At 41.8% G+C, this 23408-nt stretch overlaps 1 protein-coding gene across 4 annotated transcripts in view; it reads left to right on the forward strand.

Moving 5' to 3' along the window:
* NMNAT2 (nicotinamide nucleotide adenylyltransferase 2) overlaps positions 1-23408 on the forward strand; it is a 221413-nt gene that overhangs the window by 39091 nt on the left and 158914 nt on the right. The window contains exons 2-3 of one of the 4 annotated variants that reach the window (XM_040263837.1): positions 18227-18319; positions 19056-19201. In XM_040263837.1, the coding sequence (XP_040119771.1) occupies positions 18312-18319; positions 19056-19201 (154 nt within the window). In that variant the 5' untranslated portion in view covers positions 18227-18311. Of the gene's footprint in view, positions 1-18223; positions 18320-18526; positions 19202-23408 lie in introns of those variants that run through there. The other 3 variants (XM_040263836.1, XM_040263835.1, XM_040263834.1) reach the window with 3 other exon arrangements.

The raw sequence follows: 23408 nt of genomic DNA on the forward strand, positions 1-23408 counted from the left end.
TTTCCTGATGATTAGTGACTTTGGGCATCTTTTCATATGTTTATATTGCCATTTGTATAATTTCTTTGGAAAAGTAGCTTTTTGGGGGGTTGTTTTCTTCTTGAATTACAACAGTTTTTTATATTCAGACTTTAAGTCCTTTATTTGACATGTGATTTGCAAATATTTTCTCCAGCTCTATAGCTTGTCTTGTCATTCTTAACCATGGTTGTTTTCTTGTTTGTCTGCAAAGCTAAACACTGTAATTTTGATAAGTCCAGTTTATCAATTTTTTCTTTTTGTGGATTACGCTTTTGTTGTTATATCTAAAACTTATCACTAAATCCAAGATGATGAAAATTTCTATATTTTTCTTCTAGAAACTTGTTTTTTCTATTTTACATTGGGGTATATGGTCCATTTTGAGTTAATTTTTGCATAAGGTATCACGTCTATGACATGGTTCTTTTTTCCCCCCTTTATTTCTTTTGCATATGTATGTTGAGTTGCTTCAGCACCATTTATTACAAAGAGTATGCTTTCTCCATTGGAGTGCTTTTGCACATTGTTAAAAATCAGTTGATCATTTCTGGCCTCTTCTGTTCCATTGATCTATGTGTCTATCCTTTTGCCAATTCCACACAGTCTTGATTACTCTAGCTTTATGGTAAATTATAAATTGATATATATATATGTGTATATATACAATGTATAATATACACTATAGTGAATAGTGAAATCACTCAGTCGTGTCTGACTCTTTGCGACCCCATAGACTGTAGCCTGCCAGGTTCCTCCATCCATGGGATTTTCCAGGCAAGAATCCTGGAGTGGGTTGCCATTTCCTTCTCCAGGGGATCTTCCCAACCCAGGAATCAAACCCAGGTGTCACGCATTGCAGGCAGACTCTTTACCTTCTGAGCCACCAGGGAAGTCCTACCTGTTATATATATTATAATATATATATTACCCTGTTTAGTTATAACATCTGAGTCTACTTATGATGATTGTTTTGTCTATTCAGGCCATCATCCTATTGTATTAAATGCATTATCCCCGAAATTTCAAATATATCTAGGAGTTCAAAGAGAATTTTTAAATGTTGTGTTTATATTTTATGATCATCTAAGAGTATTCTCAGTCTTGTCATATGTTAGTACTCATGTTTGTTTCTGGGTGAGTTTGCACTAATGAATACCTAAAGTAACAGCATATAATATTAAATGAGTGGAAAATCATGTCAAATTCCTGTTAATTTGCATCTCTTAAAGTAATAGTAATTGTTCTGCATATAGTCATAGTCATATTGATTAATTTTATCAGTTCCAGTACTCTTGGCTGGAAAATCCTATGGACAGAAGAGCCTGGGAGGCTGCAGTCCATGGGGCCGCTAGGAGTCGGATACGACTGAGCGACTTCACTTTCACTTTCCACTGTCATGCATTGGAGAAGGAAATGGCACCCCACTCCAGTGCTCTTGCCTGGAGAATCCCAGGGATGGGGGAGCCTGGTGGGCTGCCATCTGTGGGGGTCACCCAGAGTCAGACACGACTGAAGTGACTTAGCAGCAGCAGCAGCAGGCAAAACTAAGATTTTGTAGTGATAACATTAATTGGAAAGGTATTTTCACAGAAGTATACTTTGGCTTATGTTAATAATTTGAAACTTTGATTGGACATGATGAAAATGACATAGTGCCAACTAATGAGTAGCCACTAACCTTATATGTAAACTTATTTGCATCAGGTGAAGGATAAATGATGTCATGCTAATTATACAAAAGTAATGCTTCTAGCAGTTTTAACAGAGGAGTAAGAGAATTAAATAATCTACACACAACAGTTTCATACTGCAGATAGTTATATTCCTCTGATACAGTTTTCATCAGCTCAGTCTTAACAGATTATTGGCAGAAGTGTGATAGTACAAACTTAAAAAAGAATTTTATACTAACTAGTATTTTTTGCAGAATTGTGTTTTGGGGTACACTATTGAATGAAAAAATCCAATATTGAATTTGGAGTTAAAAACAGTTTCATTGTTTAGAATGAAAGGCAATAACAATAACAACAGCCCAAATTTTAGTCAGTCAGTCTCAAAAGTAAATTAAGTCCGCAAACAAAAGGAATTCTCCTTGCCTTCTCCGTCTTATTTGGAATTGGCACCCAAACCCTTTGAATAGAGGCAGCCTTATGATGTACTTAAGGAGGCAAGTTGGTGATCTATAAGGCACCAGGGCACTTGGCAAAGGAAATAATTAGGACTTGAAACCCATCTAGAGGAAGAAGCACCTTATCTAATTGACACAGAGGTGTCAAACGGGGTAATGGCAACTCTACTTGAAGAATCCTTTTCTTTGCCAGTTCTGTTGTATCAGTCAGGATACATATTGTTGCAAATCACAGAATAAGTGACAAAGACTGGCTTAAGCAATTAACACATTTATCTGGAGGTAGTTCCAGGTTTGGGAAGCTGCTCAATTAAAAAAAAAAAAAATATATATATATATATATGTATATCTTTCTACTCTGACATCCTTCAGTGTTGAATGTTCATCCTCAGATTTTCATCTCATGGTAACAAAATTGCTGCTGCAGCTCCAACATCACATTTTCATACAGTTGTATTGAACTCCCATCTCTATTTTTATCAGAAATAGAAATCATTCCCAGGAGTAAATTGCTCCTCCCACCCCAGCCTAATTTCCCTCATGTATCATTGGCCAGAACTGGGTCACATAGCCACACTAGCTTCCAAGAGAGCTGGGAATGGCAGTCTAAAAAAGGAAGAAGAGAATTGGCAAACAACAGTGTCTACCACACACATGAAAGGAAAAGTATCTTTCCTACCATCTGTTTCAAAGGCAACCTCCAAGTCCGATGAGCTTTTAAAAAAGGGTCTCAACCACTCTTTTCTTTAACTCTGGAATTTCTTTCTTAAACAACTTTGCAATCTCTATATTATCACACTCATGTTGACTAATTAGAAAGAAGATAAATTGAGTTAGTGTTACTTTCTCATTGTACCCAACTCTTTGCAACTCCATGAACTATAAGCCTGTCCAGGGGATTCTCCAGGCAAGAATACTGGAGTGGGCTGCCATTCCCTTCTCCAGGGGATCTTCCTGACCCAGGGATCGAACCCGGGTCTCCTGCACTGCAGGCAGGTTCTGATAGTTTGATATAAAAATATAGAATAATTTTAGTAATTTGAATGTCTTATCACTTTAAACGACACCTTTTCAGTGAAGACTGGGCTAGCCAGAGGCTAAGAGCTAATCCTCCGGAGGAGGCTTTAATGAATGAACACTAAGCACCTGGGATAAGTGTAGCCTTTGTACCCCAATGGCTTTACCAAGCTTCTTAAGAATTTTATTTCTGTCCTCCCCCTGCAATCCTGTTTAAGCTGCTCATCTTTTCTGTGTGTAGGGTGGAGTGGTTAATCAAGGGAGCAACTACAGGAAACTTCCCTCATCCCCACAATTCCGAAATCAGGGCAAGATGCATGCCAGTTACCCGGGGGACTGAGGACAGTCATCCTTTCACCAGATACTGAAGTGTCCTCCGGGCAGAAGGAATAAGTAACAGAACAGCTCCTTGAGAGTCCCCTGAATGACAGCTTGTTCATCCTTCCCTCTCCCCTGCCACTTCTGAGTAGCTCTTTGTATGTGGCACTGCCCTAGTGGAGACAGCTCTCTCTGCACCCCAAACAAGACCTCTTGCCTGTCTTCCCTTAGAGTAGGACTGACAGAGATGATAGGAAGTATGAGAGCTGGCGGGGGTGGGGGTGGGGGGTGGGGGGGCTGTGTGGAAGGTGGACACAGACATCAGTGGCCCCTGCAAAGAAGGCATCCCACTCACCATGAGTCTTGCTGGAGCACTCAAGGGTCCTGTCTTTAACATGACCTTAGAACTAAAACTTACTCTTACTTTGCCCCAGTGTCTTTCCCTATGATAAGTCATGATAACTCAGTTAGACTTTTAAGCACAAGAATGACTTTACTATAGTATGGGACCATTAAGCTAAGACTATTTACAAAATACCAAATTTTACCTATCCAGCATAGAAAACTGAGCTCACTTTGTTCCTCAACTCCCCTACCAGGCCACTGGGGCCCTACTTCTCAGGGCTTAGTGACTGGGAATAAAACAAAGAAAGGCACGTCCTAATACTGAGTAAGGCAAAGGTCTTTATGACTGGGCTCTGCAGCTTTTATATTCAGATTTAAAATAGTATGCCAATCATCCTTGAAGTCTGAATTCCTCAATTCTGCTTCTTTCTTAAGCCAAAGTGATTTTTGTAGCCAGCAGCCTCGAGTAGGACACTGGAATTTGGAATCAAGGCTCTGATCTCCTTACTTACTAGCTGTAACCTTGAGGAAGTCACTTAAACTCCCTGAGCCTTGCTTTCTTTCCTCATATGAAAAATCCATAACAGAAGCTACAAAAGCTTAGTTCACAACATCATTTATTACAAGAATCAAATAGAATGATACACACAAAAGCACTGTGAGCTGTAAATGGTTCCACACATGTAAACAATTATTGGTTCTTCATAAAAAATCTGATGAGTTCTGCTCTGCTGTTCCCTCATAGAACCCTAGGGTTCTCTGCTCATTTTCTCTCTCTTTTTCTGGTCATAAGCTTTCATTCTGCTTGATTCATCCTTCCCATCATCTCCCTTCCCCGACTTGTGAAACACACACACAAACCCTATAATTGTTTCACCCATTATTCAAATTCCTGTCAATCAATTTATTATTCATTGCGTATTTACTCTTCCAAAATAACTGCATTTATATGTAATTTGCTCTTGCCTACACAAAAAGTGGGTACGGTTAGATATGGCATTTAGGGCGATGTGTCAGGTAGGTTTCAATTCAGGAAACAGAAACAACAGGTAGTTCAAGCAGAAAGGGATTACAAACAAGGGACTAAGTGCTTACAAAATTCACTGGGAGTGCTTAAGAAGCTGAAGTTAGGGGCCATCACGTGACTCCAGATTTCAAGGGCACACCATGACAGCTGTGGTCCACAGGAAGCTGTCAAACTGCCCCTCAACACCCTTGACTTTGGTGACAAGAATTTGCGGGCTACTGAATGGGGGTTCGGGCTTCAAAAACACATCTACTCTGTCGCTTAGCAGCAAGAACAGTAATAAGATGGCTTTCACATCACTGTGCCTTCCAAATCCCACAAAGGACATCCCCCTGATAGAATGTAATTGTATCCAGAAGTCTTATTGCAAGGGAGTCTAAGAAATGTTATATCTTTCTTTCCAGGCCCTAAAATTCAGGAACCTACATAGAGGGCTTGGAGGACGGATCTCTACTTCCAGCTGGCAATAACCTGTCCCAGGGAGTGACTCTATTCCTTCCAGAATGAACAATACAACCATGGTCTAAAGAGATCTTGACAGGAGAGGGGAAGAAAAGGTACACGGATCTTATAGTTAACAGGCTTTACAAATACCTGTTTGGATTTATTTGGGGCAACCCTTTTCTTCATTTTTAAAACATCCAACTCAGTTCAGTTCAGTTCAGTCGCTCAGTCGTGTCTGACTCTTTGTGACCCCATAAACCACAGCATTCCAGGCCTCCCTGTCCATCACCAACTCCTGGAGTCCACCCAAACCTATATCCATTGTGTCAATGATGCCATCCAACCATCTCATCCTCTGACATCCCCTTCTCCTCCTGCCCTCAATCTTTCCCAACATCAGGGTCTTTTCAAATGAGGTAGCTCTCTGCATCAGGTGGCCAACGTATTGGAGTTTCAGTTTCAACATCAGTCCCTCCAATGCACACCCAGGACTGATCTCCTTTAGGATGGACTGGTTGGATCTCCTTGCAGTCCAAGGGACTCTCAAGAGTCTTCTCCAACACCACAGTTCAAAAGCATCAATTCTTCGGCGCTCAGCTTTCTGTATAGTCTAACTCTCACATCCATACATGACCACTGGAAAAAAACATAGCCTTGACTAGATGGACCTTTCTTGGCAAAGTAATGTCTCTGCTTTTTAATATGTTGTCTAGCTTGGTCATAACTTTCCTTCCAAGGAGCAAGCATCTTTTAATTTCATGGCTGTAATCACCATCTGCAGTGATTTTGGAGCCCCCAAAAATAAAGTCTGACACTGTTTCCACTGTTTCCCCATCTATTTCCCATGAAGTGATGGGACTGGATGCCGTGATCTTAGTTTTCTGAATGTTGAGCTTTAAGCCAACTTTTTCACTCTCCTCTTTCACTTTCATCAAGAGGCTCTTTAGTTCCTCTTCACTTTCTGCCATAAGGGTGGTGTCATCTGCCTATCTGAGGTTATTGATATTTCTCCCGGCAATCTTGATTCCAGCTTGTGCTTCTTCCAGCCCTGCGTTTCTCATGATGTACTCTGCATATAAGGTAAATAAGCAGGGTGACAAATATACAGCTTTGATGTACTCCTTTTCCTATTTGGAACCAGTCTGTTGTTCCATGTCCAGTTCTAACTGTTGCATCCTGACCTGCATATAGGTTTCTCAAGAGGCAGGTCAGGTGCTCTGCTATTCCCATCTCTTTCAGAATTTTCCACAGTTTATTGTGATCCACACAGTCAAAGGCTTTGGCATAGTCAATATAGCAGGTCATAGCAAACACTCTCTTCCAACAACACAAGAGAAGACTCTACATATGGACATCACCAGATGGTCAACACCGAAATCAGATTGATTATATCCTTTGCAGCCAAAGATGGAGAAGCTCTATACAGTCAGCAAAAACAAGACCAAGAGCAGACTGTGGCTCAGATCATGAACTCCTTATTGCCAAATTCAGACTTAAATTGAAGAAAGTGTGGAAAACCACTAGACCATTCAGGTATGACCTAAATCAAATCCCTTATGATTATACAGTGGAGGTGAGAAATAGATTTAAGGGACTAGATCTGATAGAGCCTGATGAACTATGGATGGAGGTTCATGACATTGTATAGGAGACAGGGAGCAAGACCATCCCCCAAAAAAACGAAATGCAAAAAAGCAAAACGGCTGTCTGAGGAGGCCTTACAAATAACTGTGAAAAGAAGAGAAGCAAAAAGCAAAGGAGAAAAGGAAACATGCAGCTGCTGCTGCTGCTGCTGCTTCTGCTGCTGCTGCTAAGTCAATGCAGTCGTGTCCGACTCTATGCAACCCCATAGACGGCAGCCCACCAGGCTCTCCCGTCCCTGGGATTCTCCAGGCAAGAACACTGGAGTTGGTTGCCATTTCCTTCTCCAGTGCATGAAAGTAAAAAGTCAAAGTGAAGTCGCTCGGTCGTGTCCGACCCTCAGCGACCCCATGGACTGCAGCCCACCAGGCTCCTCCATCCATGGGATTTTCCAGGCAAGAGTACTGGAGTGGGGTGCCATTGCCTTCTCCAAAAGGAAAGATATAAGCATCTAAATGCAGAGTTCCAAAGAATAGCAAGGAGAGATAAGAAAGCCTTCCTCAGCGATCAATGCAAAGAAATAAAGGAAAACAATAGAATGGGAAAGACTAGAGATCTCTTCAAGAAACTTAGAGATACCAAGGGAACATTTCATGCAAAGATGGGCTCAATAAAGGACAGAAATGTTATTGACCTAACAGAAGTAGAAGATATTAAGAAGAGGTGGCAAGAATACACAGACTGCTAACTGCTACTGCTAAGTCACTTCAGTCGTGTCCGACTCTGTGTGACCCCATAGACAGCAGCCCACCAGGCTCCCCCATCCCTGGGATTCTCCAGGCAAGAACACTGGAGTGGGTTGCCATTTCCTTCTCCAATGCATGAAAGTGAAAATTGAAAGTGAAGTCGCTCAGTCATGTCTGACTCTGAGCGACCCCATGGACTGCAGCCTACCAGGCTCCTCCATCCATGGGATTTTCCAGAATACACAGAAGAACTGTACAAAAAAGATCTTCAGTTCAGTTCAATCGCTCAGTCGTGTCTGACTCTTTGCGACCCCATGAATCGCAGCATGCCAGGCCTCCCTATCCATCACCAACTCCTGGAGTTCACTCAGACTCACATCCATCGAGTCCGTGATGCCATCCAGCCATCTCATCCTCTGTCGTCCCCTTCTCCTCCTGCCCCCAATCCCTCCAAGCTCGGGGTCTTTTCCAATGAGTCAACTCTTCGCATGAGGTGACCAAAGTACTGGAGTTTCAGCTTTAGCATCATTCCTTCCAAAGAAATCCCAGGGCTGATCACCTTCAGAATGGACTGGTTGGATCTCCTTGCAGTCCAAGGGACTCTCAAGAGTCTTCTCCAACACCACAGTTCAAAAGCATCAATTCTTTGGCACTCAGCCTTCTTCACAGTCCAACTCTCACATCCATACATGACCACTGGAAAAACCATAGCCTTGAGTAGACGGACCTTTGTGGGCAAAGTAATATCTCTGCTTTTCAATATGCTATCTAGGTTGGTCATAACTTGTCTTCCAAGGAGGAAGCGTCTTTTAATTTCATGGCTGCAGTCACCATCTGCAGTGATTTTGGAGCCCCCCAAAATAAAGTCTGACACTGTTTCCACTGTTTCCCCATCTATTTCCCATGAAGTGATGGGACCGGATGCCATGATCTTCGTTTTCTGAATGTTAAGCTTTAAGCCAACTTTTTCACTCTCCACTTTCATTTTCATCAAGGGGCTTTTTAGTTTCTCCTCACTTTCTGCCATAAGGGTGGTGTCATCTGCATATCTGAGGTTATTGATATTTCTCCCGACAATCTTGATGCCAACTTGTGCTTCTTCCAGCCCAATGTTTCTCATGATGTACTCTGCATGTAAGTTAAATAAGCAGGGTGACAATATACAGCCTTGACGTACTCCTTTTCCTATTTGGGACCTGTCTGTTGTTCCATGTCCAGTTCTAACTGTTGCTTCCTGACCTGCATACATATTTCTCAAGAAGCAGGTCAGGTCCAGATAATCATGAAGGTGTGATCACTCACACTCACCTAGAGTCAGACATCCTGGAATGTGAAGCCAAGTGGCCTTAGGAAGCATCACTATGAACAAAGCTAGTGGAGGTGATGAAATTCCAGTTGAGCTATTTCAAATCCTAAAAGATGATGCTGTGAAAGTGCTGTACTCAATATGTCAGCAAATTTGGAAAACTCAGCAGTGGCCACAGGACTGGGAAAAGTCAGTTTTCATTTCAATCCCAAAGGTAATGCCAAAGAATGCTCAAACTACCACACAATTGCACTCATCTCAGACACTAGTAAAGTAATGCTCAAAATTCTCCAAGCCAGGCTTCAGCAATATGTGAACCGTGAACTTTCAGATGTTCCAGCTGGTTTTAGAAAAGGCAGAGGAGCCAGAGATCAAATCCCCAACATCCACTGGATCATCGAAAAAGCAAGAGAGTTCCAGAAAAACATCTATTTCTGCTTTCTTGACTATGCCAAAGCCTTTGACTCTGTGGATCCAACTCAGAGTAGGAGTTAAAATTTAACTACAGAGTGGAGCCAGGCATAAGCACAAAATGTCCCACACTTATGAAATCTTGCTATGTACCAGACTGTGACGGTCACTGGGGTGTAACAGTGAACAAAACAGAAGCTGTTCCTGTTCTTATGGAAGTTTGGGGCAAGTTGGATAATAGAAGCATCAGATTGACTACCCAGGTTCAAAGCCTGCCTCCCCCACTTATTAGATGTGTGAACTTGGACCGGTTACTTGTCTAAGTCTCAGTTACCTCACCTGTAAGTTATAATCAAAGAACCTACTTAACTGAGATTCTGTGTAAATTAAGTGGTATAACGAATGCAGAGTGCTAAGCGTACTGTCTGGTACATGGTAGGGTCCGAATAAACATTGGTGAAGAAGGTGAGCAAATCAAAAGGCAGTCACAATGCCGGACACAGTGATAATGCTGTGATACAAGAAAAACAGCACTTGTGAGGAGAGGCGTTCACTCACACCTGTGGGGCTCGCAGAAGGCTCTGGAGGTAGATTAAGTAGATTCAAGTTTGCATATACTGGCTAAGCGAGAGCCATCTACATTTGAAGCCTAAAAGAAGTTCCGTATGGCTGGAGTAAAGAGATAGGGTGTGGAGAGGGGCCAATTAGGAGCTGGATCCTGAGAGGACTTGTTAGATGCTTAAGAGTTTGGATAGTATTCTGAGGGCCATGGGAAGCCACTGAAGAAGTCAAAGCTAGAGAGTGATACAGTTTGATTTATATTTTAGAGAAATATCCCTTTGACTGGAATATGAAAGATGGCTTAGGGAAGGGAAAGATTACTGGCAGGAAGTCCAGCCAGAATTCTTTGGTAATTAAAGAGAAGGAGAGAGAAAGGTGGCCTGAAGCTGAAAATAGCAGAAAGATAAAGAAAAATGGAACAGTTCTGGAGATATTTAGAAAGTAATTGGCTGGAAAGTAAGATATGCAGGGTTTTTTTCCCGTATCTTCCCTTGTCTTGCTTTATTCATTTCTTTGTTCATTTAAATTGAGACACAAGGGCTTCCCTGGTGATCCAGTGGCTAAGACTGTGTGCTCCCAAAGCAGGGAGCCAGATTTGATCCCTGGTCAAGGAACTAGATCCCATACACCACAACCACAAAATCCCACATGCCACAGCAAACAGTGAAGATGCCGTGTGCTGCAGCTCAGACCGGGCACAGCCAAATCAAAAAAATCAAATTGGGAAACAAAAATTCTTTAGCAAACTTATTTTCTTAGATAACAGATCAGTGCTGTAACAGTGGTCTCCGTGTGCAGATAACCCATGCTAGTTATTTAACATAGGAGACATTAGTATTGAAAATTTAGGGCATGGGAAAAAAAGGTGGAGTGGGGCCTGAATTTGCATTTGGCTTTTGCTTTGGTGGCCCTCAAATTCTGCAGCATAGTTTAGTAATCACCATCCATTCTCTTGTTAGGATAGTCTTTTTTTTTTTTTTTTAAGCAAATTATAAAGGGGAATTCCCTGGCGGTGCAGTGGTTTAGGCTCCATGCTTTCACTGCCAAGGGCCAGATTCAGCCCCTGGTCAGGGAACTAAGATCCCACAAGTCACATGGTGAATGATAATAATGAGATATAATTGACATATAACATTATATTAGGGATTTCCCTGGTGGTCCAGTGGTTAGGGCTTTGTGCTTCCACTGCACGGGGCGCAAGTTTGATACCTGGTTGGGGAACTAAGATCCTGTAAAAACAACAGCAGACCGAAAAAAAAAAAACACATTGTAGTCATTTCAGCGGTACAACATAATGATTTGATTATATGTATGTATTGCAAAATGATCACAGTAAGTCTAGTTAACATCTGTCCCCATACATAGTTACAAAATATTTTTTTTTCTTTTGATGAGAACTGTTGAGATGTACTCTCCCAGCAGCTTTCAAATATGCAATACATTATTGTTAACGATAGCTACCATGCGATTCGTCACATCCCAGGATAATCTTTAATCTGAGCTACATCTCTAGAGCCATCACAGAGGTAATAAAAAGTATCGTGCCACACCGTCTTTGGCATTCCTTGTCTAGTTCTTACATCTGTTTTTCCTGGGGGAGTTTAATTTTGGGCTCTTTGGGATATTAGAAGTAGAACTTCCACTTGTTTTCTATATCTCCTAAATTTGAGAAATGATGGGATTGAAATTCTGGGTTCTATCTGACTTAACCAAATTGTGAGGTATTGATGTAATGGAAAAAATATTTTGTATTTTAAGTCCTCTATCCTTTATTTAATGCTCCCTTGAGCCAAATGTGTTTTCCATTTGGGTGACTTAAAGGAGGGAGGCAGAGATAGTCTCAGATGTCATTTCAGGGAATTATTTTACTTTGTAATCAATTATACTTCTTGCTAAGTCTGTTAGAACTGATTTTCCTACCTCCCATTTCTCTTGGGAAAACTTTATAATAAGTAGTGAAATCTTTGGTCTCAAGATGAAAGCAGTGACTCGTACGTGCCCCTCACCCCATCATCTGAAAGAAGCCATGATAAATAAAGCAGCAAATTTCTGAACTAGTTGAGGAAATTTTTTTTATTTTTAATGGTATGCAATGCTTATTGGTCATAAAGACCCATGTATATTTTTTTCTTTCACTGTGGTGCCAGAAGAATTGGTATGTTTATAATTGATAATCAGGTTTTAAAATTTAGCAACATCTTTTGTTTTTGAAATGTGATTAGAATAATTAGAGAAATTTCAAGTCTGAGTAAGAATCTGGGGATTTAGAGTTGGAGAAAGGGGGATCTTAATTTTTAGGATATTTTTCACCCCAGAGACACAAAAATATTTGCTTGTAAGGAAAATGAGAGAATAAAACTAGTCACTTTAGCTGTATCCCTGAAGATGATTATTGTGAAGAGAAGTGGAGAAAGCAGAGAGAACTATACAAATGTAGAGAAGTGAAGAGAATCCCAAGGATTCATGGGTTTTTCAGAATAATATTTTTTTCTCATAATCATATTTTTACCAAGAAACATGAAATAAATATTCAATATCTGACACGATCCCAGGAACTAGGGAGCTACATTTGTGTGTGTTACTTGGTGCACTTCTGATAAAGGATGATTCTTAATATTACTTAGGAACCCAGCTTCATAAACATGGAATTGTTTTACCCTGACTTGTGATGTAAGTGTGTAAAAACAAAAAGTGTTAGTCATGTCCAACTCTTTGAGACCCCATGGACTGTAGCCTGCCTCTGTCCATGTAATTCTCTAGGCAAAAATACTGGAGTGGGTTGCCATTCCTTTACTCTAGGGATCTTTCCAACCCAGGGATTGAACCCAGGTCTCCTGCATCATAGGCAGATTCTTTATCATCCGAGCCACCATGGATGATTAGCCCAGACTAAGTAAATAGGGAGATAAGTGAGCATACATACCCACTCTGCTAGACTTCACATATGCACATTTCAAATCAGACCCAATAGACACTTTTGCTTGCCCATCAGAATAGATATTTATTGCCAGGAACGTTCTGGGTTGGACTATCTGCCTTGAGCCTTTTGGAAACTGAACTGGCTGGAGCATATTGCAAGGTTTAGGCTGTAGGAGAATGACTCAGGTTCTTTTTCAGCCTAAAGCAATTACCCAGCTGTTGGAAAGTTGAAATATTGAACCAAATTATATTACCTAAGTTACAATAAACACCCCTGAGAATAGATCATGATATATATTAAGGTACATGTATTATGCAAGGATTGACATTCCTATTAATATTTCTATATCTTGTGAACCAGCCTTGGAATCTTCCCTGAGAATAAGTTTGTTGTTAGTATGCTTTTTGGTGTTTGTTTTCATTGGTTGAGATATATATACACTATCAGCACATTAGCACATTTCCAAAGTCATTACCCTGTAAGACTGGAACTCCCAGAAACACCCTTGATACAGTCATCAACAGAATAATTAAATGCTCAAAAACAATAAGTATTTTGTATATGACAGCTACAGAGTTTGGCCTAAAACTGATGATATGCTTTAAAAGAAAAAAAAAAACTCATTTATTCTCACATGGTCTTATTTAAACCATATAGAAACCCTGTAAATACACAAGACATGTATTATAGTACAGCAGTCCCCCCTTATCAATGGGGGGATACGCCAAGACTCCCAGTGGATGCCTGAAACTGAAGATAGTACTGAATCCTATATATACTATATTTTACCCTATATGTGAATACCTATGATAAAATTTAATTTATAAATTAGGCACAGTAAGAGATTAACAACAATAATAATATGGAACAGCTACAACAATATAGTGTAATAAAAATTATGTGAATGTGGTCCCTCTCTCAAAAATTTCTTCTTGTACTATATTACCCTTCTTGTGATGATGTGAGATAATGAAACACTTGATGAGATGAAGTGAGGCGAATGACATAGCATTAGGCTACTATTGACATTCTGAGGATTTTTCCGAAGAAGGATTGTCTGCTTTGGACGATCCTGGATCATTGTTTGGATGTCAGGAACAGATTTTATTGGTGATTGGGGGTCCCAGAAAGATGGAGCCAGAAGGCCCAAGATTTCATCCTGCTAATCAAAACAGCATGTAATTTAAAACTTATGAATTGTTTATCTCTGGAATTTTCCATTTAATATTTTCAGACCAACATTGACCATAAGTAGCTGAAACCAGGGATGAGGGTGGACCACTATATCTCCAGGCTTAGCAATAAATGACTCAAAGCCAAACAATTGGCAAGTGACAGAACCAAGATTTGTTTTCAGTGTTTTTCTGTTTCAGTTCCAGAGCCCTCTTTGGGGATACACAAATTAGAAATCAGCAGCAAAGAAAATTACCAGAGTCAATTAGAATCACAACCAATTAATCAAATCTATAGAATTTAAACTATGCCTTAAGACATAACCTACAAGACTAAAACATATTTATTGCATTATATTACAAATTCATGTTTCATTGTTACTCTCTGAGCATTTTGTATTTAATTCATCAGTGAATATTTATTGACCACTATTCTGTGTGGGAATATTGAATTAGACATTGTTTTCTTTCTTTTTATTAAAATTAACTTGTAGAGTGAGGGCCCAGTCATTCCAGCAAGTATTTTGTTGCCTACTTTTCCATTTTTCCTCTATAGAGGAGGGGAAAGCCTGAAGACTTGGTAAGGCAATTCTCTTTTCTTCAAACTCTGTTACAAAGTTCCATTCTCTAATTTATAAAGTGGGTATCACTTATTGACCATCTACTATATGCTAGGTGTTCTACATACATTACTGGTAACCTTCACAACTCTGTGGCTTGGTGTGGGTATGCTGCTGCTGCTGCTGCTAAGTCACTTCAGTCATGTCCGACTCTTAGCGACCCCATGGACTGCAGCCTACCAGCCTCCTCCGTCCATGAGATTTTCCAGGCAAGAGTACTGGAGTGGGTTGCCATTGCCTTCCCTATGGTGTGGGTATAGTCATCCTTATTTTTATGAATGTATAAAAATGTCCAGACATACCTCAGAGATATTGCAAGTTTGGTTCTAGACTACCACAATAAAGGAATATGGCAATAAAGTGAGTCACAGGGATCTTTTTTTTGGTTTCTCAAAGCATATAAAATTCATGTTTACACTGTACTATGGTCAGTTAACTTTGAAATTGTGTTATGTCTTAAAAAATATACATGCCTTAATTTTTAAAAATGCTTTTTTTGGCTTAAAAAATGATAGCCGTCATCTGTACCTTCAGCAAGTCATAAAGTTTTTGCTGATTGAGGGTCTTGGATGCTGATAGCTGCTGACTGATCATGGTGGTGATTGCTGAGGTTGGGGTGGCTCTGGAAACTTTTTGAAATAAGACAACAATGGAGTTTGCTACATCAGTCAACCCTTCCTTTCACCCGAACACTTACAGGCCACTGGAGGGTTATTAATTGGCCTAATTTCAATATTATTGTGTCTCAGGAAATAAGGAGGCCTGAGGAGAGGGAGGGAGATGAGCATTCAGAACACAGATTTATCATTTAAGTTTGCCATCTTACATGGTGTGGTTTGTAGTGCTCCTAAACAATTACCATACACAACTGATTGCACAGCACTGTAATAAATATAATAATGATGGAAAAGCTTGAAATACAGTGACACAGAGACCCGAAGTGAGCAAATGCTGTTGGAAAAAACAGTATGGGTACACATGCTCAATGCAGGGTTACCACAAGCTTTCAATCTGAAGAAGAAACAGTCTCTGTGAAGTTCAACAAAACAAGGTATGCCTGTACAGCATAGCAGTGAAACAAGACGAGACAGCCTTGGATCAACAGCAGGGGCTTCAATTAAAGTACCTGGGATTGAATCTGGCTCCATACTTACTCCTACCAGTTATTTCATTTTTGTCTTCTCCCTTATGCACATCTCTAAAATGGGATAAAATTATTTGAACTCACAGAATATTGGTGTTAAATGAATTAATATCTGTAAATGGCTTACAGTGCCAGGGCTCCTGTTGATAGTGAACGTTAGCTATGCATTTGATGCATCCTGGAGCTGAATCTGAGCACCTCTTTTTCTTCTTTTTATGTATATCTGTTACTCCCAAAGTGACCTCATTTACTCCTATGGTTTTAAATATAAAACTATACTGATGACTCCAAAATTTATATTTCCTGCCAAAATGAAGCTTTTCAAATGTAAGTCATCTCATGTCACTTCTCCATTCAAAACCCGCCAGTGACTTCTTATCTCTGGAAAAGCCAAAGCCCAAACAAGGGCCTGTAAGGCCCTATCTGATCTGTCCTACTTTTCCAATCTGTCTCCCACCACTTTCCACTCACTTTCTTTTCTCCAGCCGTACAGGTGTGCTTGTTGAAGACTCCCAAACACTCTTGCTCCTCAGGTTCTTTGCATGATCGGGCTTCCCTGGTGGCTCAGCTGGTAAAGACTCCACCTGCAATGTGGGAGACCTGGGTTCGATTCCTAGGTTGGGAAGATCCCCTGCAGAAGGGAACGGTTACTTCCCTTGCATGGAATTCCATGAACTATATAGTCCATGGGGTCCAAAAGAGTTGGACGCGACTTTCACTTTCACTTTCTTTCAGGTTATGTTCTTCCCCAGATATTCAAATGACACATTCCTTCACTTCTTTCAGGTCTTTGCTCAGGTCCCATCTTACTGGAGAGGCCATCTAGGACCACTTGGATAAAGGAGGATTTCCTTTTCTTTTTCTTCTCACTTAGCTTTTTTTTTCTTCCCATTGTGATATCTGTCGTCATTGTTGTTCTTCAGTTGCTAAGCTGTGTTTGATGTTTACGACCCCATTGACTGTAGCCTGCCAGGATCCTCTGTCCATGGGGTTTCCGAGGCAAGAATACTGGAGTGGGTTGCCATTTCCTTCTCCAGGGGCTCTTCCCAACCTAGGGATCAAACCTGCATTTCCTGCATCAACAGGCAGATTCTTTACCACCAGAGAAGCCTATGGTATCGATTACCATTTTTTTAATTTTGTTTTTTTAATGATCTGTTTTGCCATCTAGAATGTGAGCTGTATTAAAGCAGGAACTTTGGTTTGTTCACAGCCCCTAAATCAAGTGCCTGGCACATGGCAGACATTCAATAAATATTTGTTGTCCAGCTAGTAAGTATCAGAGTTTCAAACCCAAGTCGGGCCCCCCTAAATATCTCCTGCTTGTCTACCACACTAGTCTGCACCCCATATCAGGAAAGATATAAAACCATTAAAATCTACATTGATTCTTATACTTGTCTTTAAACTAGAAATTTTATGCATATTAGGATTGATTTGCTGTTCAGCATAATTTAACAAATATTTACTGTATACCACAAATACATGCTCTTAAATAAGAAACAATGACCCATTAAGATAGGTAGAAATTTACCTAAGAATCTAGAACCCCAAGAAAGGTAAATAGTTGTACTTATGGATCTCTAAATTTAGAGTTATTACATGCAACTAAAACTAATACAATGGTATATATCAATTATATCTCATTTTTTTAATGACATTTTAAAAAAATCTTGAGTTATTAGCTCTATTTTTGTATCAGACTAGAACACTTGGTCATCCCTGAAACTTTCTTTCCCCATCTTTCTCATTCTCTGTCTACTCATTTACTTAAGCCAAATTTCTAGACACTTTTTTTATATTGTTCTTTCTCCCTTCCTTCGCATCTAGTTCATTTGCAAAGATTGTAAACTTTACCAACAAAACTTATCCTGAGACCATTTTCTTCTCATCAGCTTTACCTCTATAAAACCTAGGCCGAGGACAACTCCACCTACCAACCTACCAGCGGGATTTCTTAAGTGCTTTCCTTGTCTTCCCATTTTCCACTGAGAAGCCAGAGTGATCTTATAAAAATGTAAATTACTTGTCATTTCCCTGCCTAAAAGCTTCAGTGGTTTCCTTTTGTTATTCCTCTCTAAGTTATTTCTTTTAGAAAAACATCCAAACCCTACCCTAGCCTACAAGCCCTACTTGATTTGGTGCTGATCACCAGTCCAATCTTCTCTCTTAGCATTTTCCCCATTATTCATACACCCAAGTCTCTCTGGCCCTTCATTTCTAGGAAGACAATGAACCCCTCCTTGCCCCAGAATATTTATACTAGCAGTTCCTTGTCATTTAGGTCACAGTTTAAATTTCACCACCCCAGAGAGGCCTTCCCTAACTTCTTCATTTCAATCAGTCCCCTCTCCTCCATTCACCCTTTGTTCTGTCAGAGAGTGAATTGCATTCACTTACTGTGCATGGCACAATCACCATCTAGTATGTTCCTTCTCTATTTATTGTCTGTCTCTTTCCAGTAGAATGTAAACCTGATGAAGACTGAGACTTTGCTTTATCAGCAGGGTTTATATCAGAGGCTAACACATCGTGGACACTCAAACACTTATGAATGGGTAAATCTTTGTCTGAATTTTGATATCTTACGTAAGATCACAGTAGTTTTTAACACAGCTTTAGTAACTCTGTGACATCCGTGTTCTCATTGCTTCAGCGCACAAAAGGAGCAGTATGCCAGGAGAAGGATTCAGCTTCCTCCTATATCTTGGCAACCACTTGGTCAAGCTCTGGCCTCAGTTCAGTAGTTCAAAACCCTGAGATAAGGGGGGAAAGACAGGCAGAAATGAATACTCCCCAATTGATCAATTGTCATTTCTCACTTAAAATTTTGGGAGGGAGAGAAAGAAAACAGTTCTTAATATCAAACACTTTTGGAGCTGGAAATGTTAGAGAAAGTTGATGTCGACAGAAAAAGAAGTGTTCGATTAGGGGAGGAAAACTAATTCAGAAGGAGAAAAGAGAAAGGGCTCACACCATGCTGATCGTTGCCTGTTGGAGTTCTCAGGGGTGGCCGTGGGTACCACAACTTGATTTGTAGGTAAACACTAAGGAAGAGAGGGTGAGGTGGGGTAGGGTCAGAGAAAGGGAGGAGACGGAGACCAGCTCGAGAGACGCGAAAGAAGCTAGAAGGAAAGGAGAACGGAGCTTAGCATATACAAAAGCAGCCTCGGATCTTGCCGGAGCTGCAAGCGTTAAAGGGAGGCGGGGAATGACGCGGTTTGCGTCTGGAGCGGCTCCTCGGAGTCCACAGCATCCACCACCGGAGCCTCGCCTTCCTTTCTCCCTCGGCAGACACATCGAGACACAAAAAGAGAGGCGACCCCTGGGCCAGCGCGAGGGACCCGCCCGCGCCATGACCGAAACCACCAAGACGCACGTTATCTTGCTCGCCTGCGGCAGCTTCAATCCCATAACCAAAGGGCACATTCAGATGTTCGGTGAGTCCTCCCGCCCACCCCCGGAGACTGCTTCCGCCTCTCTCCTTTCCCCGGCACCTGTGTTTTCCAGGGCGTGTGACGGTTTGGCAAGTGCCCATACGGAGGGGTGCGCTGGCTGATCCAGCTGGTGAGAGGTCAGCCCCTCTATCCTGGGCTCCCGGCAGGGGATGCCAGCTGCTCTTTCGAGGCGTCACTCGCTCGGGCCAGACCCGGCTTGCCGGGGGGCCATGGGGTGGGGGTGGGGGGGGGGGGGAGGCGAGTGTTGTTTGGGGTTGGGTGGGAGGTCGAGGTTTGAGGGCTGGGGTGCGGTGGTTGGTTTGGCGACTTGGCGAGTGAGGATCCGGATGAGGGAAGAGGCTGGGGCGCGGAGAAGGGGGAAGGGGGTCGGAGATAACGTGCTATTTGTTTAGGTTGGGCTGAAAGCTCGAAGGAGTTAATGATGTATAGGCTTCGGAGACACACACACACAACACAGCACACCAGGAACTGGGCTGGGCTCAAGGAGATTCGTTTATGGTTTGGCTGATGGTTTGGGGGGCGGCCCGGGGCAAATGTTTGAGGGTTGTGGAGCGTGTATTACCCGCGCGAGGCGGATGGCTTAGTGAATGTGGAGGTGGGGGGACAGGGGGCGGGGGCCTGGGCTCCGCTGCCGGGACCAGTCGACTAGGAAGGGGAGGAGGCGGGGCGGTCGCTGCGGGCGGCCCTCTGCGAGGCGGTGTTGAAGGATGGGGCCCAAGTTGGCTGAGGCTCTGCCCAGGGCGGTGATGGCACCCTCAAGGCTTGCGGCGTGTGAGTGTGTGTGTGGGTGTGTGTGTGGGTGTGTGTTGTGCGTGTTGGGGCGGGGGGAGAGGGCATTGTCGCGCGTTTTTTTTCAGAGGCTTTGGGGCGAAGAGAGAGACGGAGCGAGCCGGGGCTCCTGGCTGCTGGGCTGGGATTCAGGAGTGGCGAGGGAAAGGTGATCCTTGCCCGGAGGCGGTCTCGGGCCGCCGATGCTGCTCGGGTGCTGGTGCGGAAGGACCCGAAGGTGCGGGGACGTGCGCGTTTAGACTCCGAGGAAGGGTCGCGGAGGTCACTGTAGAAGCAAGGATTGAGAAGTTAGAAGTTGGGGTGCTTTTTTTTCTGGCATTGAGGGAAAAGAGGAAAGCGAGTGGGCCGGGGGTGGATGAGTGAAGGACGGGAGGCCTCAACCCGGCCGGCCAGCGAGGCGCTGTCCGGAGACTGTGGTGCTGAAACGCAGGGCGCGCCGGAGCAGCCTGCCGACACACGTGTTTACCCTGAGCCTGAGGAATGCGTGGGCCCTCCTAAAGGCTGTTTAATGAAAGCCACGATGTATTGGTAAAGACAGGGCAAGGTAGCTTCGAAGAAAAATATTCCTCTTTTAAACTAACAGGTGAGTTGAACTGGGCACCCCTAATAAAAACCTCATGGAAAGTGTATACTTTGAGCAGAGTGCGCAGCGGATAGGCACATTCATAGGATCCTAGGAGGGAGACTGAGGTAGCCATCTCTTCTTCACCGTGGTACCTTCACTTTTAAAAACGTTGGGTCAGGAGCTGGTGCCAACTTACCTATTAAAGACTGTTGTTCAAGCATGAGGGTAGAGCAGAGCATGTCATCAGCCTTCTAAGAGAGTATCAGTGCCCTGGGAACACTCTCTTTTCACCTTTTGATTTTGGTGTCTTCACTCCTGTTCTTCTCTGTGAGTCTTTCCTCTAGCCATTTTATGTTGCTATACTTTATTCCTTTCAGTTACCCAGAGAGGGGGGGACTTTCCTGTGGAATTCCGTGGCTCTAGAAATCTTTAGCGGGCCAGCAGATACTTTCCCTTTCTTCCTGGAGCCAAGGATGTACTTAATCCCACTTGTTTTGTATTGCAAGAGGGGCAGATTTAGACTGAGAAGAAAGGATTTTGCCTTGAGGCTTTGTTAAGTTGCTGCTGACCTGCCAATTCTCCATAACTTTAGAGAGAATATAAGGAAATAAATATGGATTACAGCAGAGAGGTTTAGACTTTTTGACAGTAGTGATTTTTGCTTGCCAGTGGAACTGAGGAAGAGGAGAGAATATCTGTCAACAAAGCCTTTTGAGTGTCCATTATGTGTAGTCCAGAGAGCAATGTGAAAGAGGATATGGTGTGCCCACTGTGGCTTTAAGGAGCTTATAACCTAATGAAGGATTTTAGCACATATACATTGAAAAAGGAACAAGAACCCAAAGTACATATTAAGCTATTTTTTGTTGAATCTCTTCTGGGAATCTTTGAGCTAGTGATAAGTTTTGTTAATTTATTTTTGTAAAGCAGCTTCTGATTTACAAAGCATTTTCATTGTGTATGTCTCTTATTCCTAGTAGGAAGCTTATAAGAAAGGCATCATTATCTCCATTTTACAAACAAGAAACTGATGTTCAGAGGCCAAGTGGCTTTCTTAAGTAGCTTAAGTGACATGGAGAGTGGGTGGCAGAAATGAGACTTGAACCCTACATTTCAGATTCCTCTTGAATAGGCCTTTGCACTGTACCAAAAGCAGAAAGAAGCGCTCACTAATCTTCTGACTGTATAATTCCATGATCTCTCTTTTCTTCAAGCATATACTAACAGATTAGAATTAAATTTGCCATCAACTAAGTTTCCTAAATATGCATTTCCTTAAGAGCTCTTCCCCATTTCTAAAGAAGCCAATCATCCATAATCTATTTTCTCCTTTTAAATGACTTAAAAAAAATTTCCCCCAACAATACAGAATTAATGCAATAAAATGATCAAACTTTTTAAAGATTCTTGAAATTAGTAATAGAAAAACTTTTAAAAGATCCAAACAAGGACTTCCCTGGTGGTCTAGTGACTAAGACCCTGCCATCCCAATGCAGGGTGCCTGGATTCCATCCCTAGTCAGAGAACTAGATCCCACATACTGCAGCTGAGTTCACACGCTGCAACTAAAAGAACCTGCATGCCCCAGTGAAGATCAAAAATCCCATATGCTGCAAATAAGACCTGCCACAGTCGAATAAAAAAAGATTCCCCCATGGCTCAGTGGTTAAAAAAAAAAAATCCACCTGCAGTACACAAGATGTGGCAGGAGCCTCAATAGGAGCCACGGGTTCGAGCCCTGGGTCAGGAAGGTCCCCTGGAGGAGGGCATGGCAACCCACTCCAGTATTCTTGCCTGGGAGATCCCTGGACAGAGGGCTACAGTCTGTGGGGTTGCAAAAGAATCGAATATGGCTGAGAGACTAACCAACAAACAGCAAAAAATGAATTTAATTAAAGACCCAAATAGGACTTTGAAATTAGACACCTTTAATAGAGCTCCTGTATTTTGAAATCCAATTTTGCTCACCAAAGAGAAAAGAGACTGTAAACAAACAACGAAAAAGTGACATTCAGAACTAAAAACTCACTCTTCATCTCTGTAAAGTAGTATTTGTACAGTTATCAATATTTATAAAATATTTCAGAATGAACTTGTCCTTTGATTCTGAAAGAGGAATTGATATTATTCTTGTTTATGACTATGGAAACATGTAAGAAAAGATCAATATTTGTGATAGAGATATTTGACACCTATATACTTAACTGTAACTAAAATGCTTTCAGGGATGAATAAAAGGTTTTGGCACACTAGACCCCTAAACCAATGGTGTCTTATTTCATGTCTGCCTTATTACATACAAAAATAACATGAGGCTAGAAAGTCTCTCTTTTTCTTTTTAACCTGTAAATTCTTAGTTATTAAGCATGAGAGATTATATTTCAGTAAACTTTCTTTGCATTTGTATTGCCATGTTTGTCAATAAATATGCCAGTGGGAGAGATCTCTGGGTCAGGAAGATCCCCTGGAGGAGGCAATGGCAAGCCACTCCAGTATTCTTGCCCAGAGAATCCCCATGGACAGAGGAGCCTGGCAGCCTACAGTCCATGGGGTCGCAAAGAGTTGGACATGACTGAAGTGACTTGGCAAGCATGCATGCATGAATGCTAGTGGGAGATCAGATAGTAAGTTCAAACAGAAAAGTAAGAAAAGACTGATCAGATTAACTTCCATGAAAAGTAAAGGAATTGAGGGACTTGATCACAGAAGAAATGTGTCCTGTTTATTTGATGAGTGCAAAATAACTGGATTTTCCGGTTTTTCTGCTTCAAAATATTTTTGAATTGAACAGTTGGGTTTTTTGAAAAGAGACATAATCCAGTTCTGTTTCTCTTG

The sequence above is a fragment of the Oryx dammah genome, unplaced genomic scaffold (assembly GCF_014754425.2).
Source record: "Oryx dammah isolate SB20612 unplaced genomic scaffold, SCBI_Odam_1.1 HiC_scaffold_21, whole genome shotgun sequence".
In the NCBI taxonomy this organism is placed as follows: Eukaryota; Metazoa; Chordata; class Mammalia; order Artiodactyla; family Bovidae; genus Oryx; species Oryx dammah.